This window comes from Euprymna scolopes, chromosome 8 (genome assembly GCF_053919585.1).
Source record: "Euprymna scolopes isolate OS-2025 chromosome 8, ASM5391958v1, whole genome shotgun sequence".
Taxonomy (NCBI): Eukaryota; Metazoa; Mollusca; class Cephalopoda; order Sepiida; family Sepiolidae; genus Euprymna; species Euprymna scolopes.
The window spans coordinates 151,192,082-151,213,687 of NC_136489.1; the positions used below are offsets into that span (position 1 = coordinate 151,192,082).

General features: G+C 34.6%; 1 protein-coding gene across 2 annotated transcripts in view; it reads right to left on the minus strand.

The window, feature by feature from the left end:
- Positions 1–21,606, minus strand: part of LOC145283840 (hephaestin-like protein) — an 84,596-nt gene that overhangs the window by 54,493 nt on the left and 8,497 nt on the right. For both annotated transcript variants that reach the window (XM_080132948.1, XM_080132949.1), the window contains exons 2-6: positions 18,378–18,622; positions 16,841–17,053; positions 15,142–15,448; positions 11,380–11,486; positions 800–968 (exon numbers count right to left, since the gene is read on the minus strand). In XM_080132948.1, coding sequence (XP_079989074.1) covers positions 800–968; positions 11,380–11,486; positions 15,142–15,448; positions 16,841–17,053; positions 18,378–18,622 — 1,041 coding nt within the window. The remainder of the gene's footprint in view (positions 1–799; positions 969–11,379; positions 11,487–15,141; positions 15,449–16,840; positions 17,054–18,377; positions 18,623–21,606) is intronic.

Here is a 21,606-nt window from a genome sequence, read left to right on the forward strand (position 1 = left end):
TTAGAGGTACAGAATTTAAATACATTTTTAAATATAATGGGCAGAAGTCTCTCGAGAGCTCTTTCAGCTATCATCTCATCAGGAGAAAATCGATAGCGTAAAAATAATAATACTATGTCGAAAGTAAAGAGTTCTGATGGGGAACTATTGAATGCGACAGAAATTACGGGGACAATAAAATAAAGTTTATTAACATTAATAAACTTTATTTTAGTGTCCCCGTAATTTTTGGCACATTTAATAGTTCCCCACCAGAACTCTTTACTTTCGACATAGTATTATTATTTTTACGCTATCGATTTTCTCCTGATGAGATGATAGCTGAAAGAGCTCTCGAGAGACTTCTGCCCATTATATTTAAAAATATATATATATATTCCGGGTAGAAAGATATCCAAAAATTAAGAATAATTAAATTTCAACAAGGGTCGTTGATAGTGTTCAATCAGAGAGAGCAAATTATATATTTTAAAAAATTCTTTATGTAAATACAGTCATATCTTTTCTCATCTGATGAAATCAAATATGATTGAAATGGTCTGCACATCGTAGCAAGATATGGTTGTAGTTCAAGACCAAAAACTTATAATAAAGCATGAATTTAATTCCAATTTTGTGTATTAGGCTCTCTGGCGATCGCAGGGAGACATGAAACAATGGTAATATTAAAATAACACAATCTTTTAAAGTACATAGTATTTCTCTGTTTCTCTCTCTCTTTCAAAATAATAATTCAAGTATAGACATAAAAATAAAATCAAAACTTCATTCAACAACAATATTGTGATAATTAATTTACCTGCCATCTTTAGTTAAAGATCCTCCATCAAACATGTTTTGGCCATTCTGAGAATAATTCCAGGTGACCAATTCTGCTGCGATGTAATACCTTATCAACTCCCCATCATTTGCAGAAAGATCAGGCTCCCTGGCACATGTTTCTACTTTCAAGAAAGCACTCATACCAGCTGCAATAAAAGTGCATTTCAAATATCAGCAATAAATAAATTCTTTGATAAAACATTATTTTTCAGAAAAGCATAAAACATGTTGGGGTAAGAATCTATGAAAACAAAAGCATGTGAACCATTGCAAGCTTATTTCTTATCTATCTTCCATTTAGGAAAACTTTTTTGGTCCCCCAACAAAAGGAGGGTAGACCTGTAAATTCACCTTTGTCCGTTCGTCTATTTGTCTGTCCGCACTTTTCTCAATAACCAAGATTTGGAATTTTTTAAATTTTGCACAAACATTAAGCATGATATGAGTAAAAAAAGTAACATAATGGATTTTCAGGGAAAACTCCAGGTGCTCCATTAGGGCTGCCTTTCAGGTTAAAATGGCTAAAATTGACATTTTTGTGCTTATTAAAAAAAATTGATGACTTAGATTTTTATAAAACTTTTTGAAAAGTTATAACTAACTGATTTCTATATAATTTTGTTTGTCTATACTTCACAATAACTCTTAGTTGTGCCCAAGAGGCTCTTTTAGGGCTTATAAAAACACTCCACTTTTGGGACTATTTTACCATAATTTTCCAAAATTTTCTGTGTATGTCTAATTAGCAATTTTGCATGGTGCTGAACTTAAATTTAAGTATGTTAAAACCTTGGGGACTTTTGGGGCTAAATGGGGACGGGGGGGGGAATGATGGACTTAGTCATTTCTTTTTTTGCATGATGCAGAACTCAAATTTACATACAGTGCCGGCAAAAAGAAAGTCCGTACTTGTAATTTTTTCAAAAACTGCAAATTTTAACCAAATATAATGTAACTATTTAAACAACCTATACCTCATTTGATTCGCCTTTTATTCCTCTATAATTTTACCTGTTCATATTTGACATTTAATTGAAATATTCTAGTGTTCACGTCAATTTAAAAAAATAACTTCAAATTGAGGAGGCAAAAAGAAAGTCCGCAGCAACAAATTCGCTTAAAACCAGCTTAAATTATCGCCCCTAAATCAGTTTAAAATATCCACGAACAGGCAACAAAGCATCTCTAATCGTAAATGTTGTTGTTCCAGGTTATACAACATAACATTTAGTCCATATGCCACGACTTTCTCTTAGTGATTATTAGGAGTTCATTAATCTCCACCTTTCTGGTTTAACCAATCAAGAAATCGGCCACAGATTGAAATATGATGAGAAAACAGTACAAAAGACTGTACAAAACCTCTAAAACACTGGCAGTGTTTGTGATGCCCCTAAATCTGGTCGTACTAGAGTTACTTCTAATAGGGAAGACAATACTATCAAGATCCGCAGCCTAAGAAACAGATTTGAAACGGCTCCCCAAATCCAACAACAATGCAATCTTATTAAAAAGTGCTCTCTTTCTACTGTCAAGAACAGATTAAAGGAATTTATTTTGTGAGTATATGTTGCAAGACGCAAGCCAATGATTTCTGTAAAGAACAGAAAGCGCAGTCTGAACTTCGTCAGATGCAATGAAGATCACGACTCTTCATATTGGTAAGAAGTGCTTTTTAGCGGCGAAAGCAAGTTTAATAGGCTAGCCAATGATGGTAGGCAGTACGTCCGTCAGAGGAAAGATGAAGAATTTAATCCTAGGTGCTCAGTTTCAATGCTGAAAGGTGGTGGAGATTCAGTTTTGGTGTGGGGCATTATTAGTACCAACAGTCCAGGGCCTATAGTTCGCTTGCAATGTCGAATTAATTCGACCAAGTACATTAGTATGTTTACTGAGCATTTTCTACCCTACTTTGGTCAGAATTTGGGTGATAATCCCATCTTTATGCAGGATAATACTTTCATTCACACAGCTGGCAATGTCAAGAGGTTCTTGGAAGAGCATATTCTGTGTTTGGCTTGGCCTGCACAATCTCCAAACCTCAATCCTATCGAAAACATATTGCATTACATCAAGCAACAGCTACGCAATGATAAAATTTCAAATTTGGAAGAACTTTGGACAAATATTAAAGAAAAGTGAGATGCCCTTTCCTCGGAGTATTGCTGTAGTCTAATTCAAAGAATTCCCAAAAGATTGCAGTCTGTCAAGTTGCAGAATGGCTATGCTACTAAATATTAACTAGTCCATTGTGTTCCTGTTCTATTTGTGTTTCATTAATGTCCTAAAGTTACATTTAAATAACAATTTTCCATTGTGCGGACTTTCTTTTTGCTTCCTCAATTTGAAGTTATCTTTTTTTAAATTGACGTGAACACTAGAATATTTCAATTAAAAGTCAAATATTAACAGGTAAAATTATAGAAGAATAAAAGGTCAATCAAATGAGGTATCATTTGTTTAAACAGTTACATTAAATTTAGTTTAAATTTGCAGTTTTCGAAAAAAATTACAAGTGCGGACTTTCTTTTTGCCGCCTGTGTATGTTAAGGCCTAAGACAGTAGTGTTTGTTCATTTTCACCAGAATTTGACGTCGCCTGTGGACTTTTGGGGCAAATGCTGAACTTAGTCATATTTTTTATGCCTCGTTCACTGTGCACCCACGGGGCACCATGCATGCTTCACTTGTTTTTTGTATTTTTTGACATTGTATCCACTGCTTGAAACTTTAGAACCTCATGGACACAATGCATTTTGAATTACCACCATTACAGGCAGTTAGATTCAACAAATTCGAAAGACGTTTACAATTCTTACTGTCAAAATTTTAACTCGTCATATCTGTTTTTTGCATGTTTCTAAAAAAAAATTAATTCTGCAATTTTATTTTATTCAAATTAATCAACGCTTCTATAACGGAACTCACAACTCTGACATTAATCTCATGTAGCCAACACATTGTTCCAACATTTTTTAAATAAATAAGCATTTCCGGATTTATATTTATGGAAAAAAATTTTTTATTATTGACACATATAGAACATAATCCCGAAATTATGCTATCGATTTTCCAAACATCCTGTATTGATGACCAAGCAGAATGTTGAAAATCTTTTGTCCGGTTTGATTTGTCATAAATGCTTAGGACTGTCCAGTCCATTCCTATTTTTCAAGTGGTCAGGAGGAAGTGTCTCCTTTACATGACATCTGCTGTCTGTTTAATCAGCTGACTCAACTGTGAAAATTTTCCTTCTTCAAATTAGCACTTCTTTTTCTTTTTTTTTTTTTTTTTATTATTCAGTTTTCACCCCAAACAAGGCACAGTGCCACTTTGAAGTAGGGTGCTACTATCGGGAACATAAGTTGCAGTGGTATTATGAAGGGAGATGAGTAGCAAGATGTCTGTTCACATTACACTTGAACTTCTGCATGTCAGTACAGTTGGGAAAGCAGAATCCCGGAAGGGAGTTCCAAAGTCTAACAGTTCTGGGGAAGAAACTATTGGAGTAGAAGGCTTTCTTACACCTAGGGATCTCTACAGTGAAGCGGTGGGATTTAGCTGTTTGTCAGGTTTGTTCGGGGTATTCACGTCGAGGGGGTACAAGTGCTTGTAGTTCATCAGAGCATTCAACATTAAAGTATTTGTAGAACAGGCAGAGGGATGCAACATTTTGTCGATGGGACAGAGGCTAAAGCTTAGATGACAGTTCAGGACCTATCAGGTTGGCGACTCTCTTTTGAACCCTGTCAAGGAGTGAGAGACTAGCAGCAGATACATCAGCCCAAATGTGACAACATACGTGGGCGAATAGTAGCCTTATAGAGGTACAGGATACTTTCAGGCGTAAGTAATTTTCTAGCACGGTAGAGAGAGCCCACCTTCTTCGCAGCATCCTTGGCAATGCTCTCAATGTATCTATTCCAGTTCATGTACCCTGTAAACATTAGGTAGAGGAGTTTAAAGGAAGTGCTTTTGGGTAATGTGTTCTTGGCCATTGCTATTGGTGGTAGTGAAGGTTTCTTGTAATTGAAGGAAACAAGTTTAGTTTTGGCAGCATTGAATGTGACTGTCCATTTTTGTCCCCATAACACTACAGATTGGAGGTCATCCATTGACCATTTTTAACCAATCATAGATTTCTCTTAGCTCCATTCCTTTATTATCTGACATGGTGTTTTATGTTATTTCAATTTTAACTTGATACGATAACTCCACATATACCTCTGTTGCAATTCAAAATGTGTTTGTTGGATAAAAATAATTTGAATAAAATAAAATATGCATCAAGTGCGCTTGAAAGCCAAATCACAACACAATTTTAGGAAATATTTTACTTGTTTGAAATTTATAACATAATTATATTTCGGAGCCAAACTCCATCCTCAGTATGTTGCTTTCTTTTTTTTTTCTTTCTTGCCATGTTGTAAAGTTGGAGAAAGAAAAGTTTGAAGAAAGAAGAGTTTAGCTCCGAAATATATTTAAATTATAAATTTCAAACAAGTAAAATATTTGTTTATTTTCCTAATATTACGTTGTGATTTGGCTTTCAAATGCACTCGATGCGTATTTTATTTTATTCAAATTAAATCAACGTTTCTATAATGGCACTCACACGCTTGACATTAAAAATAATTAATTTCTTCATAACAAATAAAAAAAAAAATGACTTATGGAAAACATAAAACCATGTAAAACTATAGGTGCTATTATAATTTAAATTTTAATATTTCGAGTGGTACTCTACTCTTTATCAAAAAATGTATTCTTTGATAAAACAAAATGAATGGGAAACAAAACCCTTGAAAAAACCCCTGGATATTGTAAACTTTTCGCAGCCTGGGCATATTATTTTTTTGTAAGTATCTTAGCTCCCCCTCCCCCCAAAAAAAACTTTTAAAAAAACAAGCAAGATACAATAATTTAATAAAGATAAGAATTGCTCTATATCAGAGTTGGAGTTAATAATGAAATCTAAACCGAACTAGTGTACATGCATGCACATCAATAATACGTACATGTGGGGTATACTCCTGATAGGGAGTATACATTTGGGGTATACTCCATCACCATTCTCTTAATAATATACATGGCATAATCACGTTGACACATCATTTCTCATTTGATCACTGAAGTTAAGCAACATTGTACTTGGTCAGTACCAGATGAGTGACCAATTTGGAAACACCAGGTGCTGTATGTAAGAGGACATCGACACCTCCTTGCAAGAGCTACAAAAACCTGACGTCGTCATCTCTCCTGGCAGGGATACACATGCGACTGGGGACCACTCATAAATTTCATAGTCTTATAAAACTTTCTTTGTGAGAAATAAACTGGTTCAACCCACCTAAAATTAATGCTGCTTTGGTACGGTGCAGTAATAATATGCACACAAAAAAACTCGCCTAAAATATTGAAGCAATTAATGGAAGTGAAAAGATTTCTTTTTTATAACATTAATTTATTTAAAGCAAAAATGATGACACATCTTTATGTAGATTTAGTTTATTAAGCTTTACCTATCAATGAAATAGTGAACTTATTATTATGGGATACATATTCTAGGGAACATGGCGAGTAACATAGGAATATTATTAGTTTTTTTTTTGTTGTAACCTTTATCATTACGAGAGGTGGGGGGCGAAATGCACTCTGTACATCACCCCAATGAAAAATTAAAATTAAAAACTAATGCTACATATATCATATTGTTTACCCCATTGTCAAATGGGCATTTTGTTATATATATATATATATATATATATATATATATATATATATATATATACCCATTCATGTGTAATCATCTCTTTCTTCACCATATTCCCTCTGCTTCACTTTTTTTGTTTTGACTTACTTGTTGTTTCATCAAATACTTTTGCATGCAAAATCTGATCCCGCATTTTGCTAATTCCTACCCTCTGATGAGAAGGAAAGTATTTCTTTGAAACTCCGTGGATTAAGGACTATCCACTTATCTAGTGTTTCCTTTTCAGATTAAATATGTTTTTAACTCATTTCAAAGTGTTTTTTAATATGTTTTATTAACTGTTTGCTCGTGTATATATATATATATATATATATATATATATATATATACACACACTACTCATTCCACATTTTGATTTCATTTAAAGCATCATAAACTATGACGTGTGCTCACTCTTGATGTATAAAATTTAATCATAAAAAAAAATCTCCTTGCATAACTAAAAATATTTTTTACTTTCTATAATATCTTTCTGAATTATATAAAAACAAGCCAAAAACTATATGGTCCCCCGACTGATTTGGGCTATTTTCCCTATTTAAACCCCTGACCTGATGTAAAACATCAAGGTAAAACAGCCAAATGACACACCGTTTCATGACAAACGATGCATCAATTTGAATCCGATACCATTCAAAACACCCTATTTAAATACAAGTATGAATTTTTGGAAAAAAATAAAAATGAGTCCCAGAAGGGGTGTTTTTTACTTCTAAAACTCTCTGGATGGACCTCAAGCCCTACAATTTTCTCAGGGTAAAATATTACGTTTTCAAATAAATATATTATATGGTATTGCTTTTGGGTAATTTTCAGCAAAATCTAAAGGTCGGAAAAGATTCTATTGTGAGAAAAACTACCAAGATAAGAGCGATAGTCCAAACAATCCTCATCTCAAAAAAATTTAAAACAATTTATTTAACCAGAATGCATCAAATTTATAGAAAATTTGTTCAAATGAAAAAGAAATAAATTTGAAAACTTTAGGAAACCGAGTAATGCTGATAATTGTTGTTATTAAATGGAAAAAAATTAATAATTTGCAGGATAGCCATGTTAATTCCTATTTCAGTCACATAAATTCTTTAGAGTGAAATGATTTTGGCATTTCTTCTAAACAAACTATCTCTAACTTATAAAGAGTAAGTCATAGTGGATTTGGCACTTATGTATGACACAGGCTGAGATACACAGTTGCCAGACTATGATTATTTTTCAAGGCCAAATGTTTAAGAAAACAATTTAATAAAAATGATATCATAAACTTTGAATTTAACTTGTAAATACTATTTAACAAATAGCATTGGTCATTAAATGCAAAAGCACCAAATAAGATTTATTTTAGCAAAATAAAATTGTAAAAACATTTATTGTATCAAAATATAAGGCACTTATGCATTATATAGGCGAGGCCATTTTGTTTTGTTGAATTTCATTCAACCTAATTCAACAGTGGCAATAATAAAAACTATATTTTGTATAGTTTTACTTTAATCAAACAATTTTTTATTAAAATTCTATTTTTCTCTTATGGTGATTTCTTTCCGTTAAATTGTTAAAAAAAAACGTCCAGTGATGCTTCAATTCAAAAAAATGTTTTAAAATTGTTTGAAAAAAAAAAAAAAATCCAATGCTCCTCGAGGGCAAAGTTAGACACAAGGTCGGCTTTTAATGTGGGGAAAGGAACAAAAATAAAAATTGCCTCAGTCTAGAAGGATTTCTTTTCCACTGGCTGAGGACAGAAAAGAGAATGTGTAGTATCAGAACAGATACTACACTTTGCTCTTAGTCAAAAGGCCAAGTAATGTTGCTTTAATACAAAAAAATATATTTTTTCAATAAATGTGTTTACAATTATATTTTGATACATTTTTATGGAATAACTTTTGGTCTTCAAGTATTTTGGTGTTATTTATTTTGTTTATTTTTTTTGTTTATTTATTTTGTGTGTTATTTGACCAAGAAGAAATTATGTTTTATTAAATTTAGACGGGGAAAACAATTCAATGACTTTTTTGGTAAATGTAAAGTTTAAGTGTGATGCTCTTTTTTAACGTTATTTTCTAAATAATAACATTAAAAAAGAGCATCACATTATGGGAGGGGAGTGTTTTATAACTATTCCAAGAAGAAATTGCAGTTATCGCCTCCCCCAACAATGGCCCCGTCCGTATAATGCATAAGTGCTAAAAAAAAACAACTTTCGTTCAAATTCAACATAGAAATTAATATCCTTCTCAACTGAGGCAATTTGTATTTTTGTTCCTATCCAGAGTACCCCCTTTTTGGGAGCTAGATTTTCCCCACATTAATAACCAACCTTGTGTCTAACTCTGCCCACATGTAGAGGCAATTAAATAGGAACAATATTTAAAAAAAAAATTAAAACTTAACAATCAAAGGGAAATAACCTAAAAAAAATTAAAACTTAACAATCAAAGGGAAATAACCTAAAAAAAATTAAAACTTAACAATCAAAGGGAAATAACCTAAAAAAAATTTCTGAGACTGAGAAAAAAATAAACCAAAATTTTTCATTTTGATTTTTAAAAAATCCACATTTTTTTTACTCCTTTTAACCCATGGGGACGAAACCAGAATTTTTCCAGGGTCAAGCATTACATTTCCAGATGAATATCCAAGTGGTCTTGCTTTTGGGTAATTTTCAGCAAAATCTTCTATGTACTGAAAAGTACTATTTTTGGCGTTTTTGACCGCTTTTGCCCCCCTGAGGACACAACCAGAATTTTCCAAGAGTCAAATATTACGTTTTCAGATGTATATCATGTGATCTTGTATTTGGGTAATTTTCAGCAAAATCTAATGATCGGAAAAGATTCTATGTCCCAATAAGTTATTTTTTGCGATTTTGGACGAAAAAAAGTTTTTTGATCACTTTTGACCCCCTGGGGACGCAACCAGAATTTTACCATCGTCAAATATTACATTTCCAGATGTATATCTAGGTAGTCTTGCTTTTGGGTAATTTTCATCAAGATCTAATGGTTGGAAAATATTTTATGTCCCGACAAGTGCTATTTTTGTCCATTTGGGGCTAAAAATCACCATTTTTACTCCTTTTTGACCCTCTGGGGACGAAACCAAAATTTTCCCAGGATAAAATATTATGTTTCCAGATGTATATCCCTGTGATCTTGTTTTTGGGTAATTTTCATCAAAATCTAATGGTCGGAAAAGTTTTTATGTACCGAAAAGTGCTATTTTTGGCGATTTTGACCCCCTGGAGCAGCAACCAGAATTTTCCCAGTGTCAAATATTACGTTTTCAGATGTATATCATGTGGTCTTGCTTTTGAGAAATTTTCAGCAAAATTTAATGAGCGGAAAAGTTTCTATATCCAGAAAAGTGCCATTTGTTGCTATCTGGACCTTTTTGACCCCCTGAGGATACAACCAGAATTTTCTCATCGTCAAATATTACGTTGCCAGATGTTTATCCCTGTGATCTTGCTTTTGGGTAATTTTCAGCAAAATCTAATAGTCGGAAAATATTTTATGTCCCGAAAAGTGCTGTTTTTGGCCATTTTGACCCCTTTTGACCTTTTGGGGATGCAACCAAAATTTTTATCAAAAATCCGAGAATATTACATTTCCTTCCTTGCCTAGTTGTAACTTCATGCAAAATTTCAGGAGAATGTAATGAGAATTTTTGGAATGAACGGACAAATGTGAATTCTAAGGTCCAAATCCAACTAAGTGGGTAGACCAATAATTCCATGTGAAATTTTTTAGATGAGGATTGGTTATTGAGATTCTTCAAACTACTGTCCTCATCTTAGGCGTCATTTTCACAACGTTTCAGTCGATGTGACCTCCGGCTTTTTTCAGGTGTATTTTATCAAACTTGGGAATCTTTCTGTTAAATTAAAGAACCTGCATGGAATTCTGAATGAAATCAATTCACAATGGTAGCATGTTTTCGTTCTGTTAGCTATGACTGAATAGAGGTCCTAATTAATTCAAGATTGTATTTTTTGGTCACCCATACTGGAGATCTAACCTGCAAACTTCAAGAAGATCACTTTGTCAGTCTAATTTACATACGTGTTTAGAGTTGAGAGTTTTTAGGTTAGTAGAGAACAGTTGCGGTGGCAAAGTCAGTTGGCAGGAGAAGGCCACAGAAACATTGGAGGAAATAATGAACAAGAGATAAATAAAGACCAGAGATACAGTTGACAGAGGAACTGCATGGAAGACATGAGAGGATGTGATAAGGATGAACCTAAGAACCATAAGAATAAATAAAGACCTGGCCAGAGATAGGTTAGTTTGAAAACCAATTTCTAAAAGCCATTGAACACACCTGTCTTTGCTTTATCATTATTTTCATGACAAGTGCTCATCTGAGCTCTAATTTATGGTCTCCACCCCCCTTGCCAAGCTTTCATGAAAACACTCATCTTGTTGCAACCACTATCAATAATTTTCCCCACTCTTTATCTGTGCCTAAACCTGGATTCCATGAACAAAGCTTCTTTCTTAGAACTGCATGCCTGTGGAAATCTGTTCCGTTTTCCTGCTTTCCAGCAGACTACAATATGGCCGTCCTTAAGTCCAACATAAACAAGTTCTTGATGAGTCGTCCCCTTAAGTAATCCAATTTACTAAGTTTACACTACTAACGATTACTATGATATTGTCTCATTGACTACTTTACACTCATTAAGTCGTATCCTCAAGTGGCCTCCATACCTTAAGAATGGGTCTTTTCAAATGATGATAATGATGATGATGATTAAAGAAAGAAAGAAAAAGAAACCCTTACCAATCAAATGATCATGAACGTGACAGAAAAGCAGCCAATTCCCTGGCAGATTGACTTTCATTGTGGCAACTGCAAATTCAGACGGATAAAGGTTGATGGAATCACTTCTGAAATTTGATAGTTTTGTAAATCAATTCAAATGACCAAACAATATAATATAATATGATATAATCATCACTGCTAGTTCTTTTTATCTAATAAATGAAGTTTTAGTGTGAGATTTTAAAAGTTGGACCTAAGAAGCATTTAAGCCGACATATCAAACGACTCCTGCAAGTGTTATTCTCAATGACTGGTTTCCATAGCAACCACGCCGCTTCAACGACTACTGTTCCTACCAATTTACTGCTTTCGCGAAAAGAGAAGTAACAAGTGAAACAGAATGAAAGCATTAAAGGGAGATAATTGGGGGATTTTATTGAAAGCAGACGAGTGCTCTACATTGTTATTAGATATGTGTGTGCTATGTTTATATGGGTAAAAAAATTAGACTGAAATTAAACGAAGAACAAGTGAATTTACTGGAAGCCTGGAAAAATCATGGATTACAATAGAAAAATGCGAGTATGAAAACTAATATGGTTAAGCTTAAACATGGAAAAGTAAAGGACTAGTTCTAAAACTAGAAAAGAAAAGGACAAAGTGTTCTAGTAAAAAATATAATAAATTTATAACTTAGAATATTGCAGCATTAAGAATTTTTTTAATTCCATTTATAATATTATAAAATCAATTCTTAATGCTGCAATATTCTAAGTTATAAATTTATTATATTTTTTACTAGAATATCTTGTCCTTTTCTTTTTTAGTTTTAACAACTAATCCTTTACTTTTCCATGTTTAAGCTTAACCATATTACTTTTCATGCTCGCATTTTTCTATTGTAATCCATGATTTTTCCAGGCTTCCAGTAAATTCACTTGTTCTTTGTTTAATGTCAGTCTTATTTTTTTGCCCCCATAAACACATATGTAATAACGATGTAGGGTACTCGTCTGCTTTCAATAAAATCCCCCCAATTATCTCCCTTTCACGCTTTCATTCTCTCTGTTTTACTTGTTACTTCTCTTTTAGCGACAGCAGTGAATTAGTAGCAACAATAGTCACTGAAGTGACGTGGTTGCTATGGAAACCAGTCATAAAAAGCGTCACTCACCTCCTTATATATTTTTATAATTTTGAACACCAGAAAATTCATCATAACTTTTGTTTTACTGAACGAAAATTGAATTTTTTTTTTACAATATAGCTGAAAAGGTGATCTATAAACTGTAATAATTGTTTGAAATTTGGTCAAAAAATGAGTGAGCGGGGAAGCTTTAAAGCAGTTCTAAAAGACTAAAACTGCCACTTAACCATATATTCAAACATGTACCGTGTTTGAATGATAAAGTCGTGTGTAACGTATTTGATTGTATTTTCTCTTTATTCTGTGTCTTCCATAGCATCGAGTTCCATCTATAACAAATAAATGACAAAAGCCTATATTCCAAATTTCAAGATGTTGCCCATCTTACAATTTATTCCTTTAAGTACCTTGATATGCACAATTCTTGATAGCACCTGTTTCGTAGCACAAAATCATTCATTTAATTATTATATCAATCAATTTAATTATCATATCAATCAATGAATATAGCCAGCCCTTAACTCATTAAGCTCTGTAATTACATTGAGCTTCATAAATTAAAGGATTGGCATAAATAAGAGGTGAAATATAATTGAAAGAAAAAAAGCATATTTCTACACACACACACACACACACATACATATGTTGGCACATATATTTCTACACACACACACACACATGTCGATTTTTTGTTTTTGATTTTTTTTAATGATAATACAGTTAATAGCATCTCCAAATTTAGATTGAAAATAATGTGTAATGATTAATAAATGGAAAAAATAAATTTAAGGAGGTAAATCATATTAAATAAAAGGAATAATTATAAACAAATACGAAAGTACAGCTGAAGGGGAAAAATGAATGAATAAAATAACGATAATTACACCCTCGACATCAGAGGTATGACTGTGACATGTAAATATTGTGTTTGAATATGTTTGTTTTCTCCATAGAATTGTCTGAGGAGTTTGCTACATTCAAAATTACAGTGAGAACATATTTTTACTGTTTGTTGAAGATTGCTAACGAAACAGATCTGTAACACATACTCTTATGAGAAAACGTGTTTTCAAAAATTGTGAACTGAACTTAAAATATATAAGTTATTCCTTTGCAAAAAGATAGAAGTAGTGAAAAAATTTCAAGAATAGTAATCTTACAAAGTGTAACAAAAGATCGAAGCTCAGTCGAGCACATTTTTCTACGTATCTCTACTATTATATAAAAGGAAATTTGTGTGTCTGAGTTTGTTCCTTATAGACTTGAAAACGACTGGGTCGATTTTTATGAAATCTCACACAAATGTACTTTATGTGCCTGGCAGTGTTCTTAGCTAGGTTTTTGTATCAAAATGTCTTCTATAAGTATCGATAATCAAAATAATCGATGAAAGAAGAAACTAGCAATTTTGACCAAAACTTACACAGCCTAACATCACAGGAGAAGTTTTATTACCACACAAACTGAAAGATCCGACATAAAATTAACAGTAGGATCTTTTATATGATAGGGGTGCATTCGAAATGAATGTTTCTATTTAAAGCGCAAACGCACCATAATACTTGACTTTTTCATTTTAAACTTAAATTCAAGCCAGATGTATAAACTAAAGCCAGATGTATGAACTCAACAATAGGTTCTTTGATATGACAGGGGCGTGTTCAAAATGAATGTTTCTGTTTAGAGCACACTTGAAGCATGATACTTGACTTTTACATTTTAAACTTTAATTCAAGCTATTATATATAAAAAAAATAATTTTATAAAATCAGCAGTAGGTTCTCTACAGTGCAATGTTCACTTCAATGTATTGTGAACTAATGTTAGATAATAACATTGTTATAAGTTAATTAGTTATTATCGATCTGTCTATCTACCTATCTATTTATCTATCTATCCACCTATCTATCTATCTATCTATCTATCTATCTATCTATTTATCTATCTATTCAATGATATTCTTAAAATAGTTTATATTGGGAGTTATTTATTGTTTATAGAATAAAGTGTAGCAATGGGTTTTAGCTGAGGAACTCCAGGTGCCCCCCTAGGGGTGCCTTTCAGGTTAAAATGGCTAAAATTGACACTTTTGTGCTTAATAAAAAAAACCTGATGCCTTGGATAAAACTTTCTGAAAAGTTGTAACTAACTGATTTCTATAAAATTTTGTTTGTTTATACTTCGCGATAACTCTTGGGTGTGGCCCAGGATCTCTTTTAGGGCATTTTTAGGACTATTTTACCATATTTGTCCAAAATTTTCTGTGTATGTCTATTTAACAGTTTTGCATGGTGCTGAACTCAACTTTAAATATGTTAAGGCCTTGGGGATTTTTGGGGCCTAAATGGAGTGGCGTGGAGGGGGGGGGTGGCAAATGATGGACTTAGTCATTTCTTTTTTATTTTTGCATGGGTCAGAACTTAAATTTACATATGTTAAAGCCTAAAACTGCAGCATTTGTTCATTTTCACCAGGATTTGATGTCCCCTGGGGACTTTTGGGGTTAAATGGATGGGGGGAGGGATGCTGAACTTAGTCATTTTTTTTTATGGCTCGTTCACTGTGCATTCACGGGAGACCTTGCATGCTTCACTTGTTTTAATAAAGAAATAACAGAAATAAAGATGTCTTACCTATGGTGATTATACACTAAGGATTGCCCATGAAAGTTGATGGTGTGAATATCAACCTCGTTACCAATTCCCAACAGAAACCAAGTAATATTGTCTCCCATGCATACAGTGAGCCCTTCCAGGTGGCCGTACATCAAACCATTTATCGAATGCATCTTGTTGCTCTCTTGAAAGTCTTCATCTTCAGGATCCAACGTAACATTCTCAGGGAGGAACTCTTTTATGTTTTTGTCCAAATACCAACTTAAATTCTCATCGACAACGTTCAGCAATAAAGCAAACGATTTGTCAAGGCGAGCACGCTTGCCTTCAAAAAGATCAAAAAAGAGGGAGAGAAATAAAACGCGTTTGCAAGATTGACAAGAGGAGGGATGTCTAGAACATTTCTTTACCCAGGGTTTAATGTCTCTGCATTTCTATAAGAGGTCTTGTCTGTTGGTCTCTCAATTATGAAGAGTGTTCCAAAAGTAATACCTCCATATTTTCATTCCACCTGAATCCATCAGAGGGAATGGCCAAATTGCATCGTTATGATAACTTAACTTATGCATTGATAACCTGAAAGTTTCATCTTTCTGTTGCAGATATTGACGGTGTAAGACTCTAAGAAAACAACCCCTGCCATACATGTGTGTCAGAAACAGATGTGTCATTGAATTTGTAGCAAAAGTGCATTGTTAATCGTGGTGACTATGTTGAAAAATAAAGGTAGCTCGTTTCAATGGTACCACTCCCATCTTCGTAGCTTTTCAATTTTTTTGAGTAAAAAAATAGGAGGCTTTAGTTTTGGAAAGACTCTCGTAGTTTGTAACACTGTAGCCGGAAACAAGATCTGACAAAACAGCGTCAAAACCATGAAACCATGTAAAAAATATAGAGCTTAGCCAGACACATCCAACTAGCTTCAAGTTAAAAAGAGAAAAAGCCTTGTTCAAAGTTTCACATATGCATTAAACGAGTCTTTTTGCAATGAGGATTGGCAAAAAAAAAAGCTCTTAGAAGCATCTTTAAGAGAATTTAAAATTTTGAATAAACAGACAAACTGTTTTTAAAACCATGTTTAAGATGCAAATATTTTATTGAAAATTATTTGATTCTTTTTACTTGAATTTTTTGCTTATTAATTTGCAGCGATTAAAGTTTGATCATAATACATGGAGATTTAATGGAAACGTCAGAATAGAAGGCTTTCTGGCATCTAGAGCCCTCAACAGTGACGGGGTGGGAATTTGCTACTTGTCAGGTTAGTCAGGATTTGATAGACACATTATTTTAGATGCATCCAATTATCTTTATAAGTACTACTGCTTGTCAGGCAGTCTCTAGGTAAATGAATCTGTTACATCGTGTCATGATCGGCATGCATCACTGTTCGTTAGGTCGACCTATCATGTTGAAGTTTGATATAGCATTTTTGTCATTATTATGTTCGAAATAGCATTTTCATTATTCTGTTATGCTTAAGTTTGAAATAGGATTTCTTTTATCATTAATCTTTTGGACCCTGACCCAATTAAGCAATAATTAGCTAAAAAGATGATAGGAAATTATAAGAAATTATTATTAGAAGGCAGTGTTGTCTTTATAGCTATGTTGCTAGGGCCGATATATCGGCCATGCAAAGTTGGAAGGGTTGAACACACTAACCGAATAACTGCATCTTAAGAATTGGTCTTTTCTTGTGAGAGTTTCGGCTTACCTTTCTTACATGTTAGGATCAAACCGATGAGACCCGAGTACATGTCCCTGGCTGGATCCAGATGAGAATGATACAACCAAGGAATACAATCAGAATCCCCTTCCGTTGGCATATCAAAATCTTTTATTTCCCACCTGTAAACATTGGTCTTTTGTGGTTGGACAGCATCATCAAATTTATCCGTTTGATTGGTCGCATCAAGGTACAAAGCACCTGTAAGAACAATTTATTAACCCATAAATAAATCAATAATCAATAATTACATGGTAGAACGATAAAAGTGTCGCCCAAAAAAAAAACAACAACACTACAGCTTTATTTTAAAACTTTTATTGAAAAAATCATTTCAGGTAACTTGATTATGCAGAACAGCTCATATCTATTCAATGTAGCCGCCTTCAGCCTCAATCACCATCTTGATATGGTTGGCTTTGGTGTTGTGGGAGGTCATGTTGGTGATGTTCCCAACTTATAACCAAATGAAGTAGTCCAGTGAGTTCAGGTCGGGGACCAGTAAAAGAAGAGTACAAAGTTATAGCACTCCTTCTGAAGCCAAGCCTAGGTCTCTTTGGACTTGTAGGCTAGCGCCAAGTTTTGCTGCCACATCCAGGGCTTGCCAGCGGCCACCTGATTGCACCAGGTGATCAGTTATCTTCCTCTCAGTACAGACCAATAAGTCTCCTGTGTGTCATGACTAAGTTACTGGAATCTGTGTTAGGTACACTTTGGTGTTGACTTGCAAGCCAACTTCGAAGATGTGAGGTGGCATGATGTGGCCCTTACTTGAAACCATACTAAAGACCATAACTGTCACGACATACAAAAAAAATGCACACACACACACACACACACACACATTTTCGCTTTTATATTATAGGTTTATTTGTTATTATTTATATATTATTTTTTTTATTGATGGTGAGAGAACAACAACTATGGAAAGCAGTAATTGCAAGACTCAGCTTTCCTATCCCGTCACGGTTAATCACCTAAAGAAGGCTTGAGGATGAGTTGGCTGAAATGTGGTGAAGATGAGGATAACAGTCTGCAAATAAATAAAAGCAGTTTTTATTCAGAAGGCAAATTTTCTCATTGACAGGGGAAAAATAGCATAATTATTTATTTCTATAATGACAATGTATTAGACAGTCGACTAGCTACAACCACTATATATGATTTCCACCACTCTCTATCTGTGCCTAAATCTAAACACAGATTCCATGAACAAAGCTTGTTTTCTAGTATTGCCTGCCTTTGGAACACTGTTCCACTGGCTTGCTTCCAAGTTGAATACAACATGGTAGCCTTCAAATCCAATGTAAACAAGTTCTTGTTAAGCCGTCCCCATAAATAATCAAATTCTCCCCAATTTACACCATTTAACGATTACTACACCACCACCTTACATTCATTAACACTTATTCTCGAGTGGCCTTCTGGCCTTGATAAGTGGTGGATCTCAAGTAAAAAAAAAAAAAAGATTGAAATTATTTTTTTATTTTCTTAACTCTAAAAGAAAAAAATGTTGAAAATTTACCTTCACTGTTTTTCTTGTAAAAAACTCCGTGAGGATGCATGGTGAAATTTCGGTCAGCCAAATTCTTAAAATGGATCTGCAGAATCTGGCCAACGGATCCACTTATGATAGGACCCAGGAAACCGAGCCATTTCGGTTTTTCTATTTCCTTTGTGTAACTCGCATCTGTGTATTGCTTGTAGACAGCTTTGTGATATATGTGCCCAATTCTGTTTGGACCACGACTTAAAAATGTCTTGTAATTTCTGTAAACGAAAAAAAAAAAATTGTTTTTAAATTAATTAAAAAACTTAAACTGTCAGGTAGGCTGATTCAATCTATCATTCAAATTCCTCAGCCTAACATTCACAACTAATAAGAATTTAAACAAATACATAGTAAACGTTGCCAAGGCTGCTGCAAGGAAAGTGGGCTCCCTCTAATGCGCTAGAAAACTTCTCACATCGACTAATATCTTATATCTTTACAAAATCATCATCTGCTCAGGATTCTTCTTCTTCTTCCTCTTCTTCTTCCATAGTTGTCTCAACCTTTGGATGTTTTTAGTTGGATTTTTTTTTCTTGAACATTAGGTCAATTTTTTTGATTTTAGACATTCCAGCTGTATCAACACTATCACTGTTTCTAACAGACAAGTCTTTTGTAAAATTGGAAAAGAAACTGTCTTGTCAATCTGATTAAGCCATTTATGGTGGCTTTTTGTTATGGTCCCAAGCGTTTCAATCGCAATAGGAATCACCTTGACTTTCTTACAGTTCGAGGTGTTGGCATTGTATAATTATTGTTGTTTCATGGCAGTCTCAACTTTTGATGTTTTTATTTATTTATATTTTATTTATTTGCTTCCCCACGAAAGCAAATTAGACACGAGGTCGTTTTTAATGTGGGGTTAAAACAGCTCCCCTAAAACAAGGGTAAACAGGGGGAACTCTAGCAGTATCAAAAAATTTAGTAATTGTCTCAGTATGGAGGGTTTCCCCTACATTGACCAATTAACTTAAGTGCAGCATCTGAAGAACAGATGGTATTTATTTGCTCCCCCACCGAGCAAATTAGGCACAAGGCCGATTTTTAATGTGAGGAGTGAAGGGAGGGGGAAGGGAAAAAGGGGACCAGCTCCCGAGAGGAGGGAAATGGGAGCTGGTTAAAGGTCAAGCATGTGGGGTTGCCCCCACATCTGGTCTTTGCTAGTCATAGCTTGCAGTATCTGCCGGAACAGATGGTATTTATTTGCTCCCCCACCGAGCAAATTAGGCACAAGGCCAATTTTTAATGTGAGGAGTGAAGGAAGGGGGAAGGGAAAAAGGGGGCCAGCTCCCGAGAGGTGGGAAATAGGAGCTGGTTAAAGGTCAGGCATGTGGGGTTGCCCCCACATCTGGTCTTTGCTAGTCATAGCTAGTCATAGCTTGCAGTATCTGCCGGAACAGATGGTATTTATTTGCTCCCCCACCGAGCAAATTAGGCACAAGGCCGATTTTTAATGTGAGGAGTGAAGGGACGGGGAAGGGAAAAAGGGGACCAGCTCCCGAGAGGTGGGAAATGGGAGCCGGCCAAAGGTCAGGTATGTGGGGTTGCCCCCACATCTGGTCCCTGCCAGTCATAGCTAGTCATAGCTTGCAGTATCTGCCGGAACAGATGGTATTTATTTGCTCCCCCACCGAGCAAATTAGGCACAAGGCCGATTTTTAATGTGAGGAGTGAAGGGACGGGGAAGGGAAAAAGGGGACCAGCTCCCGAGAGGTGGGAAATGGGAGCCGGCCAAAGGTCAGGCATGTGGGGTTGCCCCCACATCTGGTCCCTGCCAGTCATAGCTAGTCATAGCTTGCAGTATCTGCCGGAACAGATGGTATTTATTTGCTCCCCCACTGAGCAAATTAGGCACAAGGCCGTTTTTAATGTGAGGTAAAAACCAGCTCCCCTAAAAGGGGTCACTCTGGTTACCAAAAATAATAATTGTCCCAGTATAGAGGGTTTCCCCTCCATTGACTGGTACAAATTATCTTAAGTGCAGTATCTGCCGGAACAGATGGTACACTTTGATCCTAAGGCCGAGATATTTAGTTTAGACATTCAACTTATACCTTAACACTTTCGCTATTCCCATCAGGCAAGCCTTTTGTGAAATTGGAAAAGAAATTATCTTGTCAATCTGATTAAGCTATTTATGGTGGTTTTTTGTTATGTCCCAAGCATTCCAATTACAATAGGAATCACCTTGACTTTTTACATTTCCAGAGTCTAACTAATTCCTATTTGAGATCTTGGTATTTATTTAGTTTTTGTTGTTCTTTCTCTTGCACTCTGGTGTTGAAAGGGCAGGCTACGTCAATGATTGTGCAAGTTCTCTTGTTTTTATTTAGTAAAATTATGTCAGGTCTGGAGTGTTCAAGGACCTTATCAGTCTGTATGCGCATATCTCAAATAAGTTTGGCATTGTCGTTTTCCTGCACCACTTCTGATTTGTGCTCATACCATTTCTCATTGTAGTCTAATCTGTAGATTTTGTATATGTTGCAGTGTAAGACCTGAGCGACTTTGTCGTGTCTCCATTTTTTATATTGGTGTTGAACTAGCATAGATCATTCTGATACAATATGTGCTAATGTTTCTTCCTTTTCATTACACATTATTATTATTATTATTATTAATATTGTTGATATTATTATTGTGTTTTTTATAGGTTGGTATGAAAATAATGTTGGTTTAAAATCAGTTTAAACTCAACTTTATTAATTTTGATCTAATTTTTTTTAATGAAAAGTTATGTGGCGAGATGTCTGTTCACATTACATTTAAGTTTTTACATATTGGTACAATCAGGGAGTAGGGAGGGAATTCCAAAGGCAAGCAATTTGAGGAAAGAAACTATTAGACTAGGAAGTCGTCCGGCATCTGGGTACCTCCACATTGAAGAGGTGGGATTTAGCTGTCAGATTGGTCGGATGTATTTACATTAATAAGACATCAGAGCAGCAAGTTCATGGGTGCACATTCCATTGACATACTTGTGAAACAAGCACATGGATGCAACATTGTGATGGGACAGAAGCTGGAGCTTGCTAGACAGTGTGGGATCTGTTAGATCATTGGCTCTTTTTTCGACTCTGTCTAAGAGAGAAAGGCTAGTCAGATCTGATAGCAATATTTCATGCATAGGCGAATGGTGACTTTGTAGAGATGTAGGATGTTCTCAGGTGCAAGAAGTTTTCTAGTACAGTAGAGGGAGCCC